The sequence below is a fragment of the Mirounga angustirostris genome, unplaced genomic scaffold, assembly GCF_029215605.1.
Source record: "Mirounga angustirostris isolate CCGP_5_RB_7025 unplaced genomic scaffold, mMirAng1.0.hap1 SCAF_7, whole genome shotgun sequence".
Taxonomy (NCBI): Eukaryota; Metazoa; Chordata; class Mammalia; order Carnivora; family Phocidae; genus Mirounga; species Mirounga angustirostris.
Window position 1 is genome coordinate 32,890,423 of NW_026991715.1, and position 18,733 is coordinate 32,909,155.

Below are 18,733 nucleotides of genomic sequence, written 5' to 3' on the forward strand. Positions count from 1 at the left end.
ATTCCCTCTCTTGCTGTGTCTCTCTCTGTCAAATAAGTAAATAAAATCTTTAAAAAAAAAAAACCCCAAATTCTGATCACAGAATGGCTCATACCCCATTTCTCTATTCCCCACCCATGTATAAACACTGTTTTCAATGCTTGCTTTTTCCTCTTTGAATTTCTGCTTTCTCATATCTAGCCTCTGATAATTTTCCTTAATTAAGACCTGGTTAGCCCTGCATTAAAAAAACAAAAACAAAAACAAGATTTTTGAGGCATAAATTACAGACTATAAAATTCACCCTTTTAACTATACAATTCAGTGATTTTGACTAAATTTACAGAAGTATGCAGCCATTACCACAATCCAATTAGGAATTTTTCTATCATCCATGCATGCTTCGTTTTTTGGTGGCTTACTCTGTTCCATCATTTCCCTTGTGGATTTGGGAGTAACTGGTGGAAATTTAAGTGGTTCTGAAATTTGTATGATGTGCAGGTGGGACTTCTCACTTAATGCATGACAGGTTTGGAGAGTTGAGTTATTGTTATTTTGTACTTTTTTTTTTTTTGAGAGTTCAGACTCAGCCATTTTAAAGAGGAAAACTTAGGTGGTAGCTTGACCCAAAGCCCCAGTGGCAAGTAATTTAGGTTTTGAGCTTCATCCTCTTCAGCCTTATGGTTGTTCTATCACCACTTAGACTTAAAAGCTCCCTTTTCCAAAGTTCTTCTCACTTGTTTCACTCCCACAAAATGGGTGTAGGCTGTTAGGTCACTAATAAATGATTAATTTATTACCAAGAACAAAAAGAAATCTTAACTTCCTTCAGACGGTCCAGAGTAAGGGGCAGTAGAGCACCTCAGCCAAATATGAATGAGAAGCAGTTACTCGGGGCAGTGGGAAACAACTTGTGTTTGAGTTCAAACAAATTTCAACTTCATTTAAAGTCATCAACACATGTATAATAGAGAAAAAGTTGTCATAGTGGGTTATTTTTTCCACTACAGAACTTCAGAAGAGAAAATCTAGTATAAAGGTAGAGTTTTCCTAACTGTTTGAAAAGTTGTCTTTTCTGTAATGTGCAGATGTCATGTTTGTTGACTGACACAGCCTGGCTGTGAGATTTTTTTTTCTTTCTCCACAGAACAGATTGTTACTGCACTACTCTTGAAACTAGCAGAACTCCAGGGCTTTTTTTTTTTTTTTTTTTTAAATCAGCGAGTTGCTGGTTTTCTGAAATGTTCTGCTCTTCTACAAGGTCCAAATTTACACGGTGTAGGCATAAACCATGCAAGAGGCCTTCAGGATTTCATAGTTCGTGGTCGTAGTGTCAGTCTGAGCCCACTGCTTGGATTAGCAGGAATGAAAGACGTTTAAGTTGTTAATACACAATTTACCATGATAGCAGAGATACAGTCATTTATTCTCAGAACAAATCTAGAGGTACTGTGCAGGTAAGTGCTCTGACAGGTTCTCTACGTGTTAGCTGCTCTAAGTATTTTTAATTCAAACTTGAGAATCTTCTTCAGTCTCAGTATTTAATTGCTCTCCCAAATTTCTAGAGCCCCAGAAGGAGACATTTAGGAAGCCCCTCCCCTCACCGTCAGCTTTCACTGTCATCAAGCCTGGCACTAGTATATGAGGTTAGCCTCTCAGCCTCTCAGAGAGCTCCAGTTGAGATGTTGCATTTGCACATTTGTCATTGTTAGAAGTGAGTAGCCCTGTCCCTGGAGGGTGAATAGAAGCTCATTCATCTGGAGAAGACTGTCAGTGACAGGCGCCCGCTTCCTCCTCCCCAGCCAGGCAGGGTGGCCTCCTGAAACAGGCAGTGTACTCTTGTAGAACATAACTGCTTCAGCAGTACATCAGAAACCATTTTAAGTAATGTTTTAAAATAAAGAACAAATCTTCCATAACCTTTATAATCTTTATTTTGTTAGGTTTTGTATCAGGAAATGGGAAAGATGGTTTACAGAAGCTAGCCATTTCAGCCTCAGCCACACACCACTCTCAGGTGTCTGATCTACAGTGGATGATAGTTTCCATAATCTTTGCTTCTTAAGTATTTTTCTGGGTTTTACAGATTGGTAAAATTGGGAGAGTATAAATTGAAATAAAATTGTGGTAGTCGTGACTAGAGAGTAGAAGATAGAAACACAGTGACAGACCTTCCTGAATTTAACACTTGGCTGGCCTCCCAAATGGCAGGAGTGGGGCAGGGGTGCTGGGTCTTTGTATGCTCACCTCACCAGGAATCTTTGTTAGCCCCAAGCTGCTAAAGCATTGATGAACCTCAAATTTTGTTTGTTTTTCAAAATGCCGCCTTCTTTTTTTTTTTTTTTTAAAGATTTTATTTATTTATTTGAGACAGAGAGAATGAGAGACAGAGAGCATGAGAGGGAGGAGGGTCAGAGGGAGAAGCAGACTCCCCGCCGAGCAGGGAGCCCGATGCGGGACTCGATCCCGGGACTCCAGGATCATGACCTGAGCCGAAGGCAGTCGCTTAACCAACTGAGCCACCCAGGCGCCCCTCAAAATGCCTTCTTAAGGAATTGAGGCAATAGGAGTTACAAATTCATGAACACATCTGATTTAAGCTTTTTCCTTCACTGTAGCATCATAAAATGTACATTTGAGAGATAAGTTTTTTAAAAGTTTTAATATTCTACAAAATATAGTTTTGGTCATGTTTTGCAGTAATTTTTTTTTAAGAGAGGGAGGGGCAGAGGGAGAGAGAGAATCTTAAGCAGACTCTGCGCTGAGCATGTAGCCCTACTCGGGGCTCCATCCCACTTCCCTGAGATCATGACCTGAGCCAAAACCAAGAGTCGGATGCTTAACTGGCTGAGTCACCTGGGTGCCCCTGCAGTAACTTTTAAAGAAATAGAAGTCTCCAATCAACTCTGTTACCTTCATGAAGACTAGTGTCTCTTTGCCCAGACCCAGATGATACTAGGAAGTGGAATTGTAATCTTAAGGAGGAGGGGGGTAATAAATGTTACTTCTTTATAGGATCTTGAAGTCCCCTAAACATTAAGGATTTAGCTTAATTTTTCACTTTCTTACATGTTATGTATAAATTGCACATTAGTTCTTTGGTTTCTTCTTATGATTAGGCATTGCAGGATTCTGATAGCAGTCTTACAGAAAGCTGATAATCCCTAACCATACGACTGGAAACAATAGCCATAATAGTATGTAATTTTTCTTGTGCCTTGATGTGCTTCCGTTGGGTGGAGGAGTGAAAATCAAAGGTTATCACCCTTGCCCTTGTTTACTCTGGCATTTAAGCTCCTGGAAAGTGCCTCTGATACTGAGCTGCCCACGCCTCTGTCATTCATAACTCATTTTGCGACCAGGGGAAAGATGTGTCTTAGCACTGTGTATTCATTTGGTCCTTGGTGTTGCTAATGGAATTGGCAAGCCTGTTCATTTAGAAACATGGATAAGTGATCGCAGCCCTCACAGTTGCTCCAGAGCTGCCTTCTCGGCACCGGCAGGGCCTCAGCAGAGCAAGTATGACACAACCTGGAAAGACTGTTTCTGGCTTCCTGAATTGTGTCATGGAGATACTTGGATGAGGAGGATAGGATTTTAGTTCAAGTGAAGCAGTACCATTTAGGAAAGAGGCCAGCTGTCAGTGCTTTTGAGAACCTGGTCGAAGGACAGTTTTGCTCTTAACTGTGGGACGTCATCCCTGTTACTTTTTACATTTCTGATGAAGATGGCCTTGGGTACATCTTGATGTTGTCTTAATACTATTTTCTTATGTGAAAAATAGCTTTGTGTTCAAGTAAAACTCCTCTTGGCTTAGTAAGCATCCATTCACTCGGCACATGAGAATAGCAACTCAGAATTTCTATTTCTTTTTTTCAAGAACAGCTGCATAGTATATTTTTATTTGAGGATACCAACTATTCTTTCCTGATGCCCTTGGTTCCTTAGATTTTCTCATGTTGTTGTCCGCACCACGAGAACCTCTTTCTGAAGCTGCTGTTGAGGCAGATTAGAGCACATGTAAAATCTTGGGTTACACGCCCTGAAGTTTAAGTCACCAACTTAAAGTGTGGCCTTTGTTATAGGTCTGTACTATCTCCTCAGCACAGAGATTTAAAAAAAAATTGTCCTCCAAAGTAGGTAATCAATCTGTGAGAAATAAAACACCATTGACGCTCTTGGCATGTGTTCTGTAGAAGATCCGGGGTGGGAGTAGGTATACATGTGTTTTCTTTAGCGATCAAAAGAAAAAACTTCAAAGATCTTTTTATGGTGTTCCTTCTTTTAGGTTGCCAACTTGGCCTGTTCCATCTCAAACAATGAAGAAGGTGTAAAACTTGTTCGAATGTCAGCAAGCCAGCTAGAAGCCCTCTGTCCTCAGGTAAGGTATGACCAGGAATGTTTATTGTACCACCTAACTGGATTTTGGTTAGAGTGGACTCGAGATTTATTTTTTTAGTTTTGTTTTTAGGATTTTACATGGAAGTCTTGGGGGACAAAACACTGATCCAGAATTCATGTAGTGTGGAGAAATTTGTGTTTAACTTCAAGTGACACTTCCATGGGGCATCACATGTTACTATCCCCTTGTCCTTCATTAAAAATGCATAGTGTCCTTCACTGCTGGCAGATGGAGGGGGGTAGTGACCACACTATTCATTCTGCACCCTCCTTGAGAGAGGGCCATTTGTAGCATCTGGCAGTCCTGGAATTAGGGTGGTTATCCCATGAGCCTGACGGTAGGAACAGCTACCCACCTATGCTCCTACTTAATGCCTGGGATTTGGATCTCTGTGTTGGAGGGAACAAGATTCAAGAGCTAGAACCATTACCCCATAATGTCCTAAAGTATATTCTGATACAGATATTAATAATGTAATCCAGCCAGCTACTGAATTAAAAGTTTGAGAACTTTTCTCCATTTATAATGGCGTATTGGAAGACTAGTGATTAGGCTAGGTTAAGCATCTGGGACTCTCAAAAGACTCTGAAGCACATAGAAGAACAGTTGCTTTGTTAAATGCCCAGTGTGTTGCCTGCCTCCTGTGGAATGGACTGTGTCTATGGGGCCTGGAGCTCCTTGACAGTCACAGGAGTATAAGTGCTGTTTTCCATGGAAGAGGCTGCCTCTCTGATTTCTCACGTAGAGACTGCCTCATTGGCATACTCTGAGGATTTACATTCACTCTGTCTAAATGTCCTGCCAGATGGCAGTGGCAGATAAAGGGAAACAAAGCATAGGAACTGGAGTAACAGAAGACAGGTCCCAGGAATGAAGTTTCTGTGTTATGTCTGCAACCAGCTTTAAAATATATTGAGGTCTCATTTGTGTAAATAATTTCTTTCTTTTTTTTTTTTAAAGATTTTATTTATTTATTTAATAGAGAGAGAGACAGCGAGAGAGGGAACACAAGCAGGGGGAGAGGGAGAAGCAGGCTTCCTGCGGAGCAGGGAGCCCGATGTGGGGCTCGATCCCAGGACCCTGGGATCATGACCTGAGCCGAAGGCAGACGCTTAACGACTGAGCCACCCAGGCGTCCCTGTGTAAATAATTTCTGACACTCAAGATAGGCCACCACAATAAGGAACGCCTGGTTATTAATCTGGGATCCTAGCTGGTGCACAGGCTAGTTAGGGCATTTGTTCTCCTCTCACCCATGTGGATTTAATGTGCCAGTGAGAGTTGCTTTGTCTAAACACTGGTGTGATGGTCCATATTGTGAATCCATATTATGTGTTGGACATCTCCGCAGCTTTAATCCAGTCATGAAATCTGGTAGGATTCGGTAGCTGTAAAGATAGAAGCACAATGGATTGAGTCACCTGTAGAAAGTTCATGGATGACCAAATTATATGAAGTAAATTTAGAGTAGATTTCTAAGATTTGGCCTTCTTTCCTCAAGTTTGCCGTTTTACCTTACCAGCACTTAGTTTTTAATGTCTTTAGTTCTCCATTTGGTTTTGAAATGCTTGAAAAGTGACAATGCTTTCACATATCGGCTGAAACAGATGGTAACATACGCTGATCACACCTACCAAGAGTATTTATATAAATGATCTTAAAGCCTAGGAGAAAAATCGCATGGAGAGTCCAGTAGATCCTAATGAAATGATGGTGTGCATAAATCATGTGTGGCTGGGCCGTGTTGCGCAGGTTTGAGTGAGGATACACCCTCCAGGGAAGTAGGCGTAGACAGTGCCCAGACCACACTTGGTATTGGGTGTATGTTCTGGATAAAAAGGCGTTTCTCTAGGTGTGTTGCTTGTCTCCCAGACCCTGACCTAGGCTCATTTCTACTTGTGCTCACAAGCGGGGCTGGGCAGACTCCTTGAAGGCAAATTGAGCCAGCGTTTGCAGGCATGGCAGTGACAGCCTGAGTATTACGTGGTGTTTCTACAAGAGGCAGCTGCAACTCCACCTCAGCCCACTGTTGCCAGGTCCTTTCTTTTTTCTTTTTTTAAATTTTTTAAAAGATTTTATTATTTGTCAGAGCACGAGCAGGGGGGAGTGGGAGAGGGAGAAGCAGGCTCCTCGCTGAGCAGGGAGTCCAATGCGGGGCTCCATCCCAGGGCCCCCGTGATCACGACCTGAGCTGATGGCAGACGCTTAACGACTGAGCCACCCAGGTGCCCCTTCTTTCATTATTTTAAAAGAGAAGTCAACAATTCAGATTTTTCTGTCAAGTCTCCATTTTAAATGATTGGTAACTAATGAAAAGTTTTGAAAATCTTTGAGCGTGATAAACTCTTCTGGGACTGCATCTGGCTTACTTTCGCCCATGTGTAGCACGCTCAAAGGGCCTCTTCTTCAAAGATGCTGGTGGCCATCCCTCTGTGGAAGAGGGCTCAGTGGAGGCTTACTCTTTACTCTTCATCCTGATTTGGGCAGCGACCTCCAGCACCAGGGCCCTAGCCCTGACTTGTTCCCTTCCATAGTCACTGGTTTGTTGGATAAACAAGAGTCTACGCAAGATAATCAACTAGGCGAGATAGTTCACCAGGAGTTTAAGAAGGGGTTTACTGTGCTGTAGTGTGTAGACAGTTTTTAGAGTATATCTTTCTTAATTGTGAGGCTGCTGTCAGTATCTGTCCCCAGGATGGAATACCTGTGAGGTATTTCCAGGCTATTTTTTGTGCCTCACACGTAGGCCCTTGCATTTAGGAAGTAGGTCCCTGTCATGGGGGTGTCCTCCTTGTGTAACTTCCCTAAGGGCTGCTTTTCTGTGGTCCCACCTACAGTTCGGATTTGGATCCTAGACCTTATTGTTCCTTTCTGGGAGAGAATAGATGGAACCTCTAGAGCTTTTTTTTTTTTTTTCTTCCACTTTTCAGTCCAACCAATAGCAAATTAACTTTCGGAAAGGGGAACTGTTCTAAAGTACTCACTTTTTAGCAGTTAAACAACGTTAACTTCAAATATTTGAGATTAATTAAAGTTGAGGGGGAAGTAACTTGAAAGTGGCTTTATTTTGTTGCTTGGGGGATGAAAACACCCACATTTTTTTTGTGATTTGCTATTATAAGAAAGGAAGTAGGTCAGCTGTCTCTGCCTGCATTGCCTTCTACCCTGTGGCTGCACTCTCCCACTCTTCATCAGGAGGGAGACCTGTTCCCATCTGAGCACGGAGCCCTGATCTCACATGGTTTTATAAGGAAAAAACCCAGCTGTTTTGAGGAAAGATCTGAATCTGTACCCCACATATCCCTGGCATGTCTTGTTTGGGAATGCTCCCAAGTCTTAGTCCATGGTAGCTGCTCAGGATATTTCACTTGTTTAGTTCATTGGGTGCTAGCCAGGGAGGAAAAGGAAAAAGAATAGTGTTCCTGACAGTTGAGTCTTTAAAATTGTAGGAGGGCATTTGGAGATGCTCTCACTTAGTATTTTACTTTTCTTAGTTCATTTGTGAGAATGAGCATTGTACATTTAGGTTAAGACGGATCTGGTCCTTCAATAATTCGCAGAGCCTGATTCAGTGCATGGCCTTTCTTGGAAATCTGCACAAGGTCGAATCAGGTATTTGAAGCCACTTCTTGTCTGCATTTCTTTGGCTTTTTTTCTTTTTTGTACTCGTCACTAACTAGAGAAATAACTTACAAAACTGCCCATTCTTTCATATTGCTTCTTTTCCCGTTGTGCTTCTGGGAGTGCTGATCATTGTTGTGGCTGACAGGCTTAACGAGCATCAGATAAGCACGAACCCACACAGGCCTGGCCTGTTGGTGGTGAGAAACTATAGCTCTAGGGCGCCTGGGTGGCTCAGTTGGTTAAGCGACTGCCTTCGGCTCAGGTCATGGTCCCAGGGTCCTGGGATCAAGCCCCGCATCGGGCTCCCTGCTCGGCGGGAAGCCTGCTTCTCCCTCTCCCACTCCCCCTGCTTGTGTTCCCTCTCTCGCTGTGTCTCTCTCTGTCAAATAAATAAATAAAATCTTAAAAAAAAAAAAAAAAAGAAACTATAGCTCTTAAAGGGCCGCCAAAGCGTACAGGCCCCGGTGCCCTGTGACCTCAGCTCTCACTCCTCTGTTATTTCACAATCAGAGGATCATCCGCCTTTGAACCAGCTCACTTTTCCACTTTTGATACTGTCTGATCTTTTCTTTCAAAGCGGTTTCACTGAAGAGCTGGAAGGAGATGCTTCTGACTAAAAGTTTCTGTACCTTGCCCGCCCCCACCCCACTTCCACTCCCTCTGACACGGCTGTGCAGGTAACAGGCCGCCAGAGATGCTGCATTCTCCTTGTAGGGCTTGCATTTTGATACTGGTCTCGTTCTCTTTTCTCGTGAAGTCTGATTTCCGTATCCTAACATTTGGAAAGCGATTCCTTCTGTTTTCTTGAGAAGTCTGTATAATGGGTATTAGTCCTTTAAATGTTTCGGAGTATTTACCAATGAAGTTGTTTGGCCTATAGTCTTCTTTGTGGGAAGGTTTTTAACAGTTCAGTTTCTGTAATAGATACAAGGATATTCACACTGGCTGTTTCTTCTAGAGTGAGGTTTGGTAATTTGTATTGCATCAGTTACTATGTTTTTCCTTCTGCTTGCTTTGTGTTTAATTTGCTCTTTCTCTAGTTTCTGAAGTTCAAAGCATTGAGATTATTGGTTTGAGAGCTTCTTTTCTAATGTCACACTTAAACATTTAATGCTATAAATTTCTCTTAAAGCACTGCTTTAGCTGCATCCCACAAATTCCAATATATGTCTTAGATAGTATGGGAAGGTCAGGAAAGACGTCACTGAGAACGTGATTTAGAAGCATAGACCTGGAGGAGATGACCCAGCAAGCCATGGAGGGTAGAGCGAACAGCAAACACAGAGGCTTTGAGGAAGCGGGTCAGATATCTAAGAGGAGTTTTTGTGATTTGGGGCCTTTTAGGTCCATGGTAAGGCTCTTTACTCTGAGTGACATGGGAAGTCATTGAAGGATTTTGAATAGAGGATTGACATGATCTAACTTAGGTTTGAACACAGTCTCCATGACTTTGTCAGGAGGGACAGAAGCAGAGATACTCCTCAGGAGGCTGCGCTAAGCAGAATAATCCCTGCCACACACACCCCCCCCCCCCACCCCTGCCAAAGATGTTCATTAACTAATTCCTAAAACCTATGAATGTGTTACCTTCTATGGTAGAAGGGACTTTGCAAAGGTAAAAAACAAAAACACTAAGAATTTTTACCCATTTAGATTATCCATGTGGTTTCCCGGTATAATCACAAGTGTCCTAATATGAGGGAGGCAAGGGTGTCAGCATCTGAGAAGACACTGTTATCATGGAAGAAGGAGTTGGAGCAGTGTGGCCACAAGTTAGAGGAATGTGGGCATCCTCTAGGAGTAGGACCGGATTCCCTAGAGCCTCTAAAATGAATAGGTCTGCTGACACTTTGATTTTAGCTCTGTAAGATACATTTTAGACTTCTGATATCCAGAACTTTAAGATAATACATTTGTGTTGTTTTAAGCTAAACTGTTTTGATAACAATATGTTACGGCAGCAATAGGAAACCAAAACAGAGGATTTGGTATTAATCCAGGAAGGAGGGAGGACAGTGGACATGGTGAGCACTGGTTAGAGTCTGGATATATTTTGATGATAGAATTTACTGAAGGATTAGATGTGAGGTGGAGGGGAAGGAGAAGAGCCAGGGAGAAATCAAGATTTTCAGTCTAAGTAGCTGGAAGCATGGAACTGTCATTTATCTTTGATAGGGAAAAGTGGTTTGAGGGAAGAGTTAATAAGGAGCTCAGTTTTGGACATGGTAATTGATAAGCAAGACGCTAAATGAAATTCAGGGATTAGATCTGGACAGGATGTATAAATTGATACTAATCAGCACATACGTGATGCTTAAAGCCGTGAGCCTAAATGTACTCATTAATGGAATGAGTATACCTAGAGTAAAAAGGTCTAGGAACTAAAACTAGGGTTCTCTAGCATTTAGAGTTTGGGGAGATGAGCAATGTCCAGTAATGGAGATTGAGGAAGGATTAGTAAGACCAGAAGAACACTAGAAGCTGGTTCTGCCTTGGAAGCCAAGTGAAAAAACAGTGTTTGTAGGAAGGGTGTTCATTCAAATGGTAGTAGAAAGTGAACTGAGAATTTATGCTTGGATTGAGCCACTTGTAGATGTCATAAGTTACTTTGGACAAAAGAAGTTTAGGTAGAGTTTAGGAGACACAAGCTTGACTGGAGTGGGTTCAAGAGAGAAGAGGGGGATTGAGGTTAGCATGTTGGCAGTTCTTTCAAGTTTTAGATAAGGTTTATAGAGACATGGGGTGGTAGCATGAGGTGGATATGGGATTGAGAGTGTTCCTTGTTTTTTATTTTTAGGGAGCTATAATAGCATGGTTTTCTTTCTTTTCTTTCTTAGAATTTATTTTAGAGAGTTTGCATGTGTGCACAAGGGGAGGGGCAAAGGAAGAGGATCTCAAGCAGACTCCCCACTGAGTGAGGAGCCTGATGCAGGGCAGGATCTCACAACCCTGAGATCATGACCTAAGCCAAAACCAAAAGTCAAACGCTCAACCGACTGAGCCACCCAGGTGCTTCTATAATAGCATGTTTTTTATGTTTCCCTGATGAAAATAATCCAGTAAAGGAGAAGTAGTGACAGTGTAGAACAGAGGGGAAATATTGATAATATAGAATTAGGAAATAGTCCAGTAAAAGGGAAATACTGATAATACAGAATAATAATATTAGTATCAAATATTGATAATATAGAATAGAATATAGATAATCTGTATGATCAGTAGAATTTATAAGAAAATATCGATATAGATACTGATATCTATACTGATAATATACAATGGAGGGAGAATTACTAGAGAAATGTTCTGGAGTAGGGGAGACAAAATAGAGATCTAGGGGACAGGTGGAAAGAAAGGTTGATCTGAGATGGGAGCATAGATTGAACACCATATTTTTAAAAAGGTAAGACAGTACATGGCACAGATGTAGGTAGGTGGGTAGATTTGGTGATAGGAACCTATAGACATTGTCTTCTGATTGCATTCACCTTCCCATTTAAATAGGAAGCAGCAGAATTACAAGCTGAGAGTGAGGATGCTCGCAGAAGTGTTACAGGTTTGAGAAGAAGGTGTGAAACGAATAGAGCCCAGACTTGAAAGGAGAAGATTGACTGGACTAAGGAAATGTCCCCAACATTATGCATCTTGAGTGATAAGAATTTTAAAGAAAGGGGTGCCTGGGTGGCTCAGTCGTTAAGGGTCTGCCTTCGGCTCAGGTCATGATCCCAGGGTCCTGGAATTGAGCCCCACATCGGGCTCCCTGCTTAGCAGGAGTCCTGCTTCTCCCTCTCCCACTCTCCCTGCTTGTGTTCCCCCTCTTGCTGTGTGTCTCTCTCTCTGTCAAATAAATAAATACAATCTTAAAAAAAATATTTTTTTTTTAAAGAAAGACCACTCAGCATGATTGGGAGGAGGAAATTGTGAGATGTCTGAGTGGAGCTGCTTGGTACGTAGCATGGATATGAGTTGGGAGCTAGAATGAATGGTCTAGATGTGGGAGTAGTTGGCCACCTAAGTGGTATGCAAAATCATGAAACTAGATGAAATTGCTCACAGTGAGGGGAGAAGTGTAGAAAGAGGAGAGAAGGCAGCATAGGATGGAACCTTGAGGAACTTCACTGTTAGTGGAGGAAGACAAGGCAGTAAAGGAGACAGAGGAAAAAATAGCCAGAACAGTGGAAGTAAAACAGAAGTATTTGACAAAATCTAACGTTAAGGCCTGATAAAAAACACTTTGTAAACCAAGAACGGAAGAGAATTTGCTCAGCCTGATAACTTCATACTTAATGGTGAAATGTAATATTTAATGGGAACTGGTTGAGCTTTTTCCCCCTTCAGTCAGAAACGAGACAAGGATGTCTTTTTTTTCAACATTATTCTAGAGGTTTTAGCCAACAGCAGTATTTTAAAAGTTACCATTCAACATGGTTGTAGTACCTAGTTTTGGGCCTTTTGCAAATTTATTGAGCAAGAATATTAACTCACATTAATTTTTATTTCTTCGATTTGTGAGAGTAAATTTGTTTACTAATCCTTAAGTAGGCTGTCCATGTCTTTCCCCCATTTTTCTGCTAGTATTTTGGTGTTCTCCTTTCAGATTTACGTAACACTGTATACTTCATCTGTTATATATACTTAAATACAGAAGTAATATAGTCAAATTTATGAATTGACTTCTCCCATTGTTACTTGGAAGTAGGGGATAGTTTTCTAAGAAGTGAGAAATATTACTTCTATTTAAATATTAAAAGCATAAATAAATTCTTTAGCTTTGTTATCTGTCTGGAAACAATCTTAGCATTTAAATATAAGCATGACGTGAGGCTTTAATTTTATTTTTCTCCAGATAGCACATCAAATGTAAAAATAATGTACTATTATTCCCCGCTGGTATGTGATGTCACTTTTATCGTACACTGAATTATGCTCTATGATAGGGCCTGTTTTTAGATGATTCTGTTCTAATTACTTTAGCTTTGTATTACATTTTAATTAACTCGCTTCATTACTCTTGCTCTCTGTCCCCAAGATTTTTTCGCTATTCCCAGCTATTTATTGCTCCAGATGAATCTGTGAATAAATAGGTCACTCTTCCTACCCCAGAACAAGAAATGTATTGTTGTTTGAGTTTTTGTAATGTAACTTAGAGAAGTTTAGTCACTTACTGTTATTTCAATCATGTGGGTTTCTTTAGAGATTTAACCCCTTATATTTCCTATTAACTGCTTTCAAAAAGATCTGACATTCTTCTCATTTTATTTTCTAACTTTTTTCTGGCATATAGAAAAATTTATTAATTTTTAAGATATATTTATATTGTCTAGCTACCTAATGAACTCTTAATAAATCTAAAATTTTTTTCAGTTGACTTTTCAGTTTCCTAGATAAACAAAGATCGTCTGTATTGAGAAGTAATTTTGTGTTCTCTAACAGCTTTTTCTTTTATTTCATTCCCATTTTATTTTATTGACGAGAAGGACCATTATATTATTATTTAACTAATGGTGACCGTAAGTATATCTCAATAATAACATCTTTATTTTTAAGGTAAATGATTCTAGATTTCACCACTAAGTATTATATTTGATGATTATTTAAAGTAGTATGTTAAGTATCTTTCTATTTCTAATTTACTGAGTCGTCAGAAATGAGTATTTATCACATGTCCTTTGTAAACAGTTCTGTAAATGAAAATGAGAAAGTTAATCTTAGACAAGGTGCCTTTTCTCCATTATACTGTGTGAGATAAGATATGTTACTGAACAAAGAGAGCAATTTTCTCTTTGTAATGGAGGAATTATCTTCGTATTTAAAACATATAATTAATTCCCTGCCCATGTTTATTTGGCTCTGTTAGGAAACATTTTCTTCAGCCAGATATTCCTAAAAGGTCTAGCTCTGCTCTGATTCATTGATGCATTTAGTGAATCAGTGAGTTAAGAAATGAAGAGTAGTGGTGAACCACCTGATGGGAAGTGAGTGAATGGTAAGAAGGAAAAGAGGCAAAGAACAAGCCTTGAGATGATGAAGAGAAGACCACCACATAACACATGAAAAGATGACGGGAAGTCTCTTCTCACAAATGATTGTCTAAACCCATATACCTTTGAAAGTGGCGGCTGTCAATAACTAATAAGTAGACGGCCCAGGCCCCTACGCCTCCGAATCTCTAGCTGATGGTCTCGATGGTCTGGCATTTCCACTTGTTTCTGCGGGAAGAGGAGTAGCTGCACTAGTCTAGGAGCTGTGCTGCTTCAGTTAAAAGTCTTTGAGGGCGGGGCCCCTGGGTGGCTCAGTCGGTTGAGCGACTGCCTTCGGCTCAGGTCATGATCCCGGGGTCCCGGGATCGAGTCCCGCATCGGGCTCCCTGCTCGGCAGGGAGCCTGCTTCTCCCTCTGACCCTCCTCCCTCTCATGCTCTCTGTCTCTCATTCTCTCTCTCTCAAATAAATAAATAAAATCTTAAAAAAAAAAAAAAAAAGTCTTTGAGGGCTAAGTTGATGTTATTCTTGAATACTGCTCTCAATATATTGGGAATTAAACACATGACCTGAAGGCATGTGGTTCCTGTGGCACCTAACAAAACTTATCCCAGATCCTACCCTCTGGTTTGCATGCCCAGATACCTCTGTGGTGGCTGTTGTTCTGCTTCATCCAGATCCCTACTCCCATCACCACTAGTTTCATCTTGTCTTTGCTTCCCTTGCAAGGTACATTATTACAAATACATTTATTTCTAATAACCCTAAGGACCTTGTATCTAGAAATGTTACTAATTGTTCTCTCAGTTTGATTTCATTATTTACTGATTGAATGAAAACAGCAAGGGGTCTGAGTAGATACTTCAACAAAGAATATATGCTAATGGTCAATAAGCACATGAAAAGATGTGCAGCATCCTGAGCCATCAGAGAAATGCAAAGTAAAACCACAATGAGATCTCATTCCATACCCACTAGGATGGCTATCGTTAAAAAAGAGAGATAGAAAGAGTGGGAGAAAAGAAAAAAAACAAGTGTTAGTGAAGATGTGGGGAAATTGGAACCTTCATACATGCTGGTGGGAATGTAAAATTGTGCAGCTGCTTTGGAAAACAGTCTGGCAGTTTCTCTAAAGTTAAATTCCACTTCCAATCCTACTTTTAAATACCCAAGAATAATGAAAACACAGAGACATGTATATGAATGTTCATAACAGCTTTATTCATGATGGCCAGAAGGTGGAAATGGTTCAAATGTCCATCAGTTGATGAATGGATAAATAAATTCTTATATATCTGTATAATGGCATATTATTCATCAATAAAAAGGAATGAAATGCTGGCACATTCTCCAGCATGGAAGAACCTTTTTTTTTTTTTTTTTTTTAAGATTTATTTATTTGACAGAGAGACACAGCGAGAGAGGGAACACAAGCAGGGGGAGTGGGAGAGGGAGAAGCAGGCTTCCCGCTGAACAGGCTCCCTGGACCCTGGTCCCAGGGCTCAATCCCAGGACCCTGGGATCATGACCCTGAGCCGAAGGCAGAAGCCTAATAATGACTGAGCCACCCAGGTGCCCCCAGCATGGAAGAACCTTGAAAATATTAAGTGAAAGAATCTAGTTACAAAAACCCATATACTAATGTGATTCCGTTTATATGAACTGCCCAGAATAGGCAAATCCATAGAGAAAGAAAGTAAAGTTAGTGGTTGCCAGTAGGTAGGGCTAAGGAATATTGAGGGACATGGGGAATGACTGCTGACGGATATGGCATTTGTTTTTGGGGTGATGAAAATGTTCTAAATGTTCTAAAAATGACTGTGGTGGTGGTTTTACAACTGTGAATATCCTAAAAACTAGTGAATTGTATGGTTTAAATGGCCGAATTTTTTCGGTGTGTGAATTCTATCTCAGTAAAGCTGGGTGTTTGGGTGTTGGGTTTTTTTTTTTTTTTTTTTTTACAAATTACTTTTTATTCTTTTATTTATTTTTTAAGAGAGGATGTGCACAAGCAATGGGGGTGGGGGGCAGAGTGAGAGGGAGAGAGAGAATCTTAAGAAGGCTCCACACTGTGGGATCGATGTGGAGCTTGCTCTCACAACCCTGAGATCATGACCTGAGCCGAAATCAAGAGTCGGACGCTTAACTTACTGAGCCACCCAGGTGCCCCTACAAATTACTTAATAAATTTTACACTTCCCGTGCAGAACCTGAAATACCAGATGTTCATCACAAGATAATTAAGAATGATGGGTAACTGGAACGAACCTAGAAATCATATAGGAAAATAATGATGTACATCCATAGGATGGAATAAGAAACAGTTAATGTGGTTTTTTAAAATTTTATTTTATTGTTATGTTAGTCACCAATCATTACATCATTAGGTTTTTGATGTAGTGTTCCATGATTCATTGTTTGCATATAACACCCAGTGCTCCATGCAGAATGTGCCCTCTGTAATACCCATCACCGGGCTAACCCATCCCCCCACCCCCCTCCCCTCTAAAACCCTCAGTTTGTTTCTCAGAGTCCATAGTCTCATGGTTCGTCTCTCCCTCCGATTTCCCCCCTTCATTTTTCCCTTCCTACTTTTTTTTTTAAATATATAATGTATTGTTTGTTTCTGAGGTACAGATCTATGATTCAACAGTCTTACACAATTCACAGTGCTCACCATAGCACATACCCCCCCAATGTCTATCACCCAGCCACCCCATCCTCCCACCCCCCACCACTCCAGCAACCCTCAGTTTGAAACAGTTAATGTTTTTAATGTATATTTAATGATATGGAGACGTACTTAAAAGAAGAAACAAGATCGTGTTATGTATTTTTTGACATGTGTACTTACGTATGCGCGCGTGTATGTGGGGGAGGGGGAAGCCTGGAATATAATGTCAAATTTCTAAAGAGTTGCTGTCACAGAGTGGAAAGATTAGAGAGAGTTTTGTTTCACTGCATATCTGTATTTCCAGTGTGTTTCTGTCACACTCACACAGCCTATTGTCTAACGCTTCTCTCCTCCATTTTTGTGAGTGTTGAGCGGTGGGCATGTGGTATGCGCCCTGGTGAGATGTGTGTGTTCAAGGCTGCAGCCGCTGCACTGACCAGAGTGGCCCACATACTTTATTTTCATGACGCTGAAAGAGTAAACAAGGAACTTCAATATCTTTGCAGGTTATCAATGCTGCATTGGCTTTAGCAGCAAAACCCCAGAGTAAACTGGCCCAAGAGAACATGGATCTTTTTAAAGAACAGTGGGAAAAACAAGTCCGTGTTCTCACAGATGCTGTCGATGACATTACTTCCATTGATGACTTCTTGGCTGTCTCAGGTAATGAGCTGGTTCCCCAGAGAAGCATGTGAGAATGTGCATAATTACTTTCACCTAAGACACAATAATGGACCATCAAAACGCCCCCAAGTCTGGGCAGGTAAATTATTCTAGCAGTAATACTGTGCTGGTTTTCGTTTTAATTAAAAAAACAACAGCAGCTCACAAAAACAAACTGTCACTGACTCCTCAGCAGTGGGAGGTGGGGTTGGAGTTGTTTGCCTTGTGGTGGGGCTGGTCTTGATCTTAGAAGCAGGAATTAGAAAGCTGGCTGACAGTTTCCTCCGTTTGTGTAGAGTGAGATTTTGCAACTGTGACCTGTTCAACACCATAACGACCCACCCCTGTTGCTGCTGTTGTATTTAGAAAAAAACATTGACCTGGGTCCTAGGAGAGGCTATGGTTGGTTGTGATGAGCTTGTGAAACTTAAGAGATTCCCAGCACCATCACCTTTAATTCCTTTTTGGAAATAATTTTTACCCCATCTTGGAAAGCTTCTTCCTTTCTCCCTCAGAAATGATCATAGTTTAACTGCCTACTTTTCGAAAGACTCTGTCTGCATGATGCACAGATAGAAAACAGAGAGGAAATATTTAAGTGCCATTTAATTATGAACTTGCAAAAAATAAATCTGGGTAATTCACCTCACAAAAACAGTTGATTTCATTATATAAACATAAACTGGTAATGACATAGTAAATTGCATTCATATAGAAAATGTCTGTCAACTGCAATTCACTGTTTATCACGCAGAGATAAATTTCAATCCATCTCCTTCAAGTCGAGTAAGTATAAATGCATTCTTCATTTAACAGGGCTTCTGCTGCCCTTAGCTTCACTGCTTGCTCTCTGGAGGTGCCAGGCTTCCTGAGGCCAGTGGCTTTGGGCAGAGTCAGTGGCTGGGTACTTGTAGGGCTAAAACTACCTGTCACCCCAGAGAACCACAGGCTGCAACGTGGGAGATGTGAGTGTCAGTGGGGCTTGAAAGAGAAGTGGGGCTTAAGTACATGCACAGCACAGTCCTCCAGCAGTGACCTATATCTAAGGTGACAGTGTGTTCTGCATACCAATGTCCTCCTCTCTCTGCCGGTTCTCCTTGGGACTGGTAGCTTTGGCTGTACTTGAGAGAATGGGGAGCGGGCAATCCATAAACTTCAAAAAGGGGGGATAAACCACACTGCTGCAGGACTGCCAAATCGCAGGTGCTGGTACTTTAAAACAAAAAACCCATTTGCAAGCACATCTTTGCAGGTGCCAAAAATGCAGCAATGGCTTTTTGGGGAAATCTTGGCCTTCTGTTGTTTTTCCCAATGAAGTACTGAATTATTCTTTTTCATCGGTTTAGAGAAAAACATTCCACCTTCACAGCACACTTTTAAGCAAACAACAAATTCTGAAATCTAAATGTAAAGC

The 18,733-nt window shown here is 41.0% G+C and overlaps 1 protein-coding gene across 3 annotated transcripts in view; it reads left to right on the forward strand.

The window, feature by feature from the left end:
• Positions 1–18,733, forward strand: part of CTNNA1 (catenin alpha 1) — a 183,873-nt gene that overhangs the window by 147,938 nt on the left and 17,202 nt on the right. For all 3 annotated transcript variants that reach the window (XM_045893278.3, XM_064595969.1, XM_045893287.3), the window contains exons 10-11: positions 4,268–4,360; positions 17,163–17,319. In XM_045893278.3, the coding sequence (XP_045749234.1) occupies positions 4,268–4,360; positions 17,163–17,319 (250 nt within the window). The remainder of the gene's footprint in view (positions 1–4,267; positions 4,361–17,162; positions 17,320–18,733) is intronic.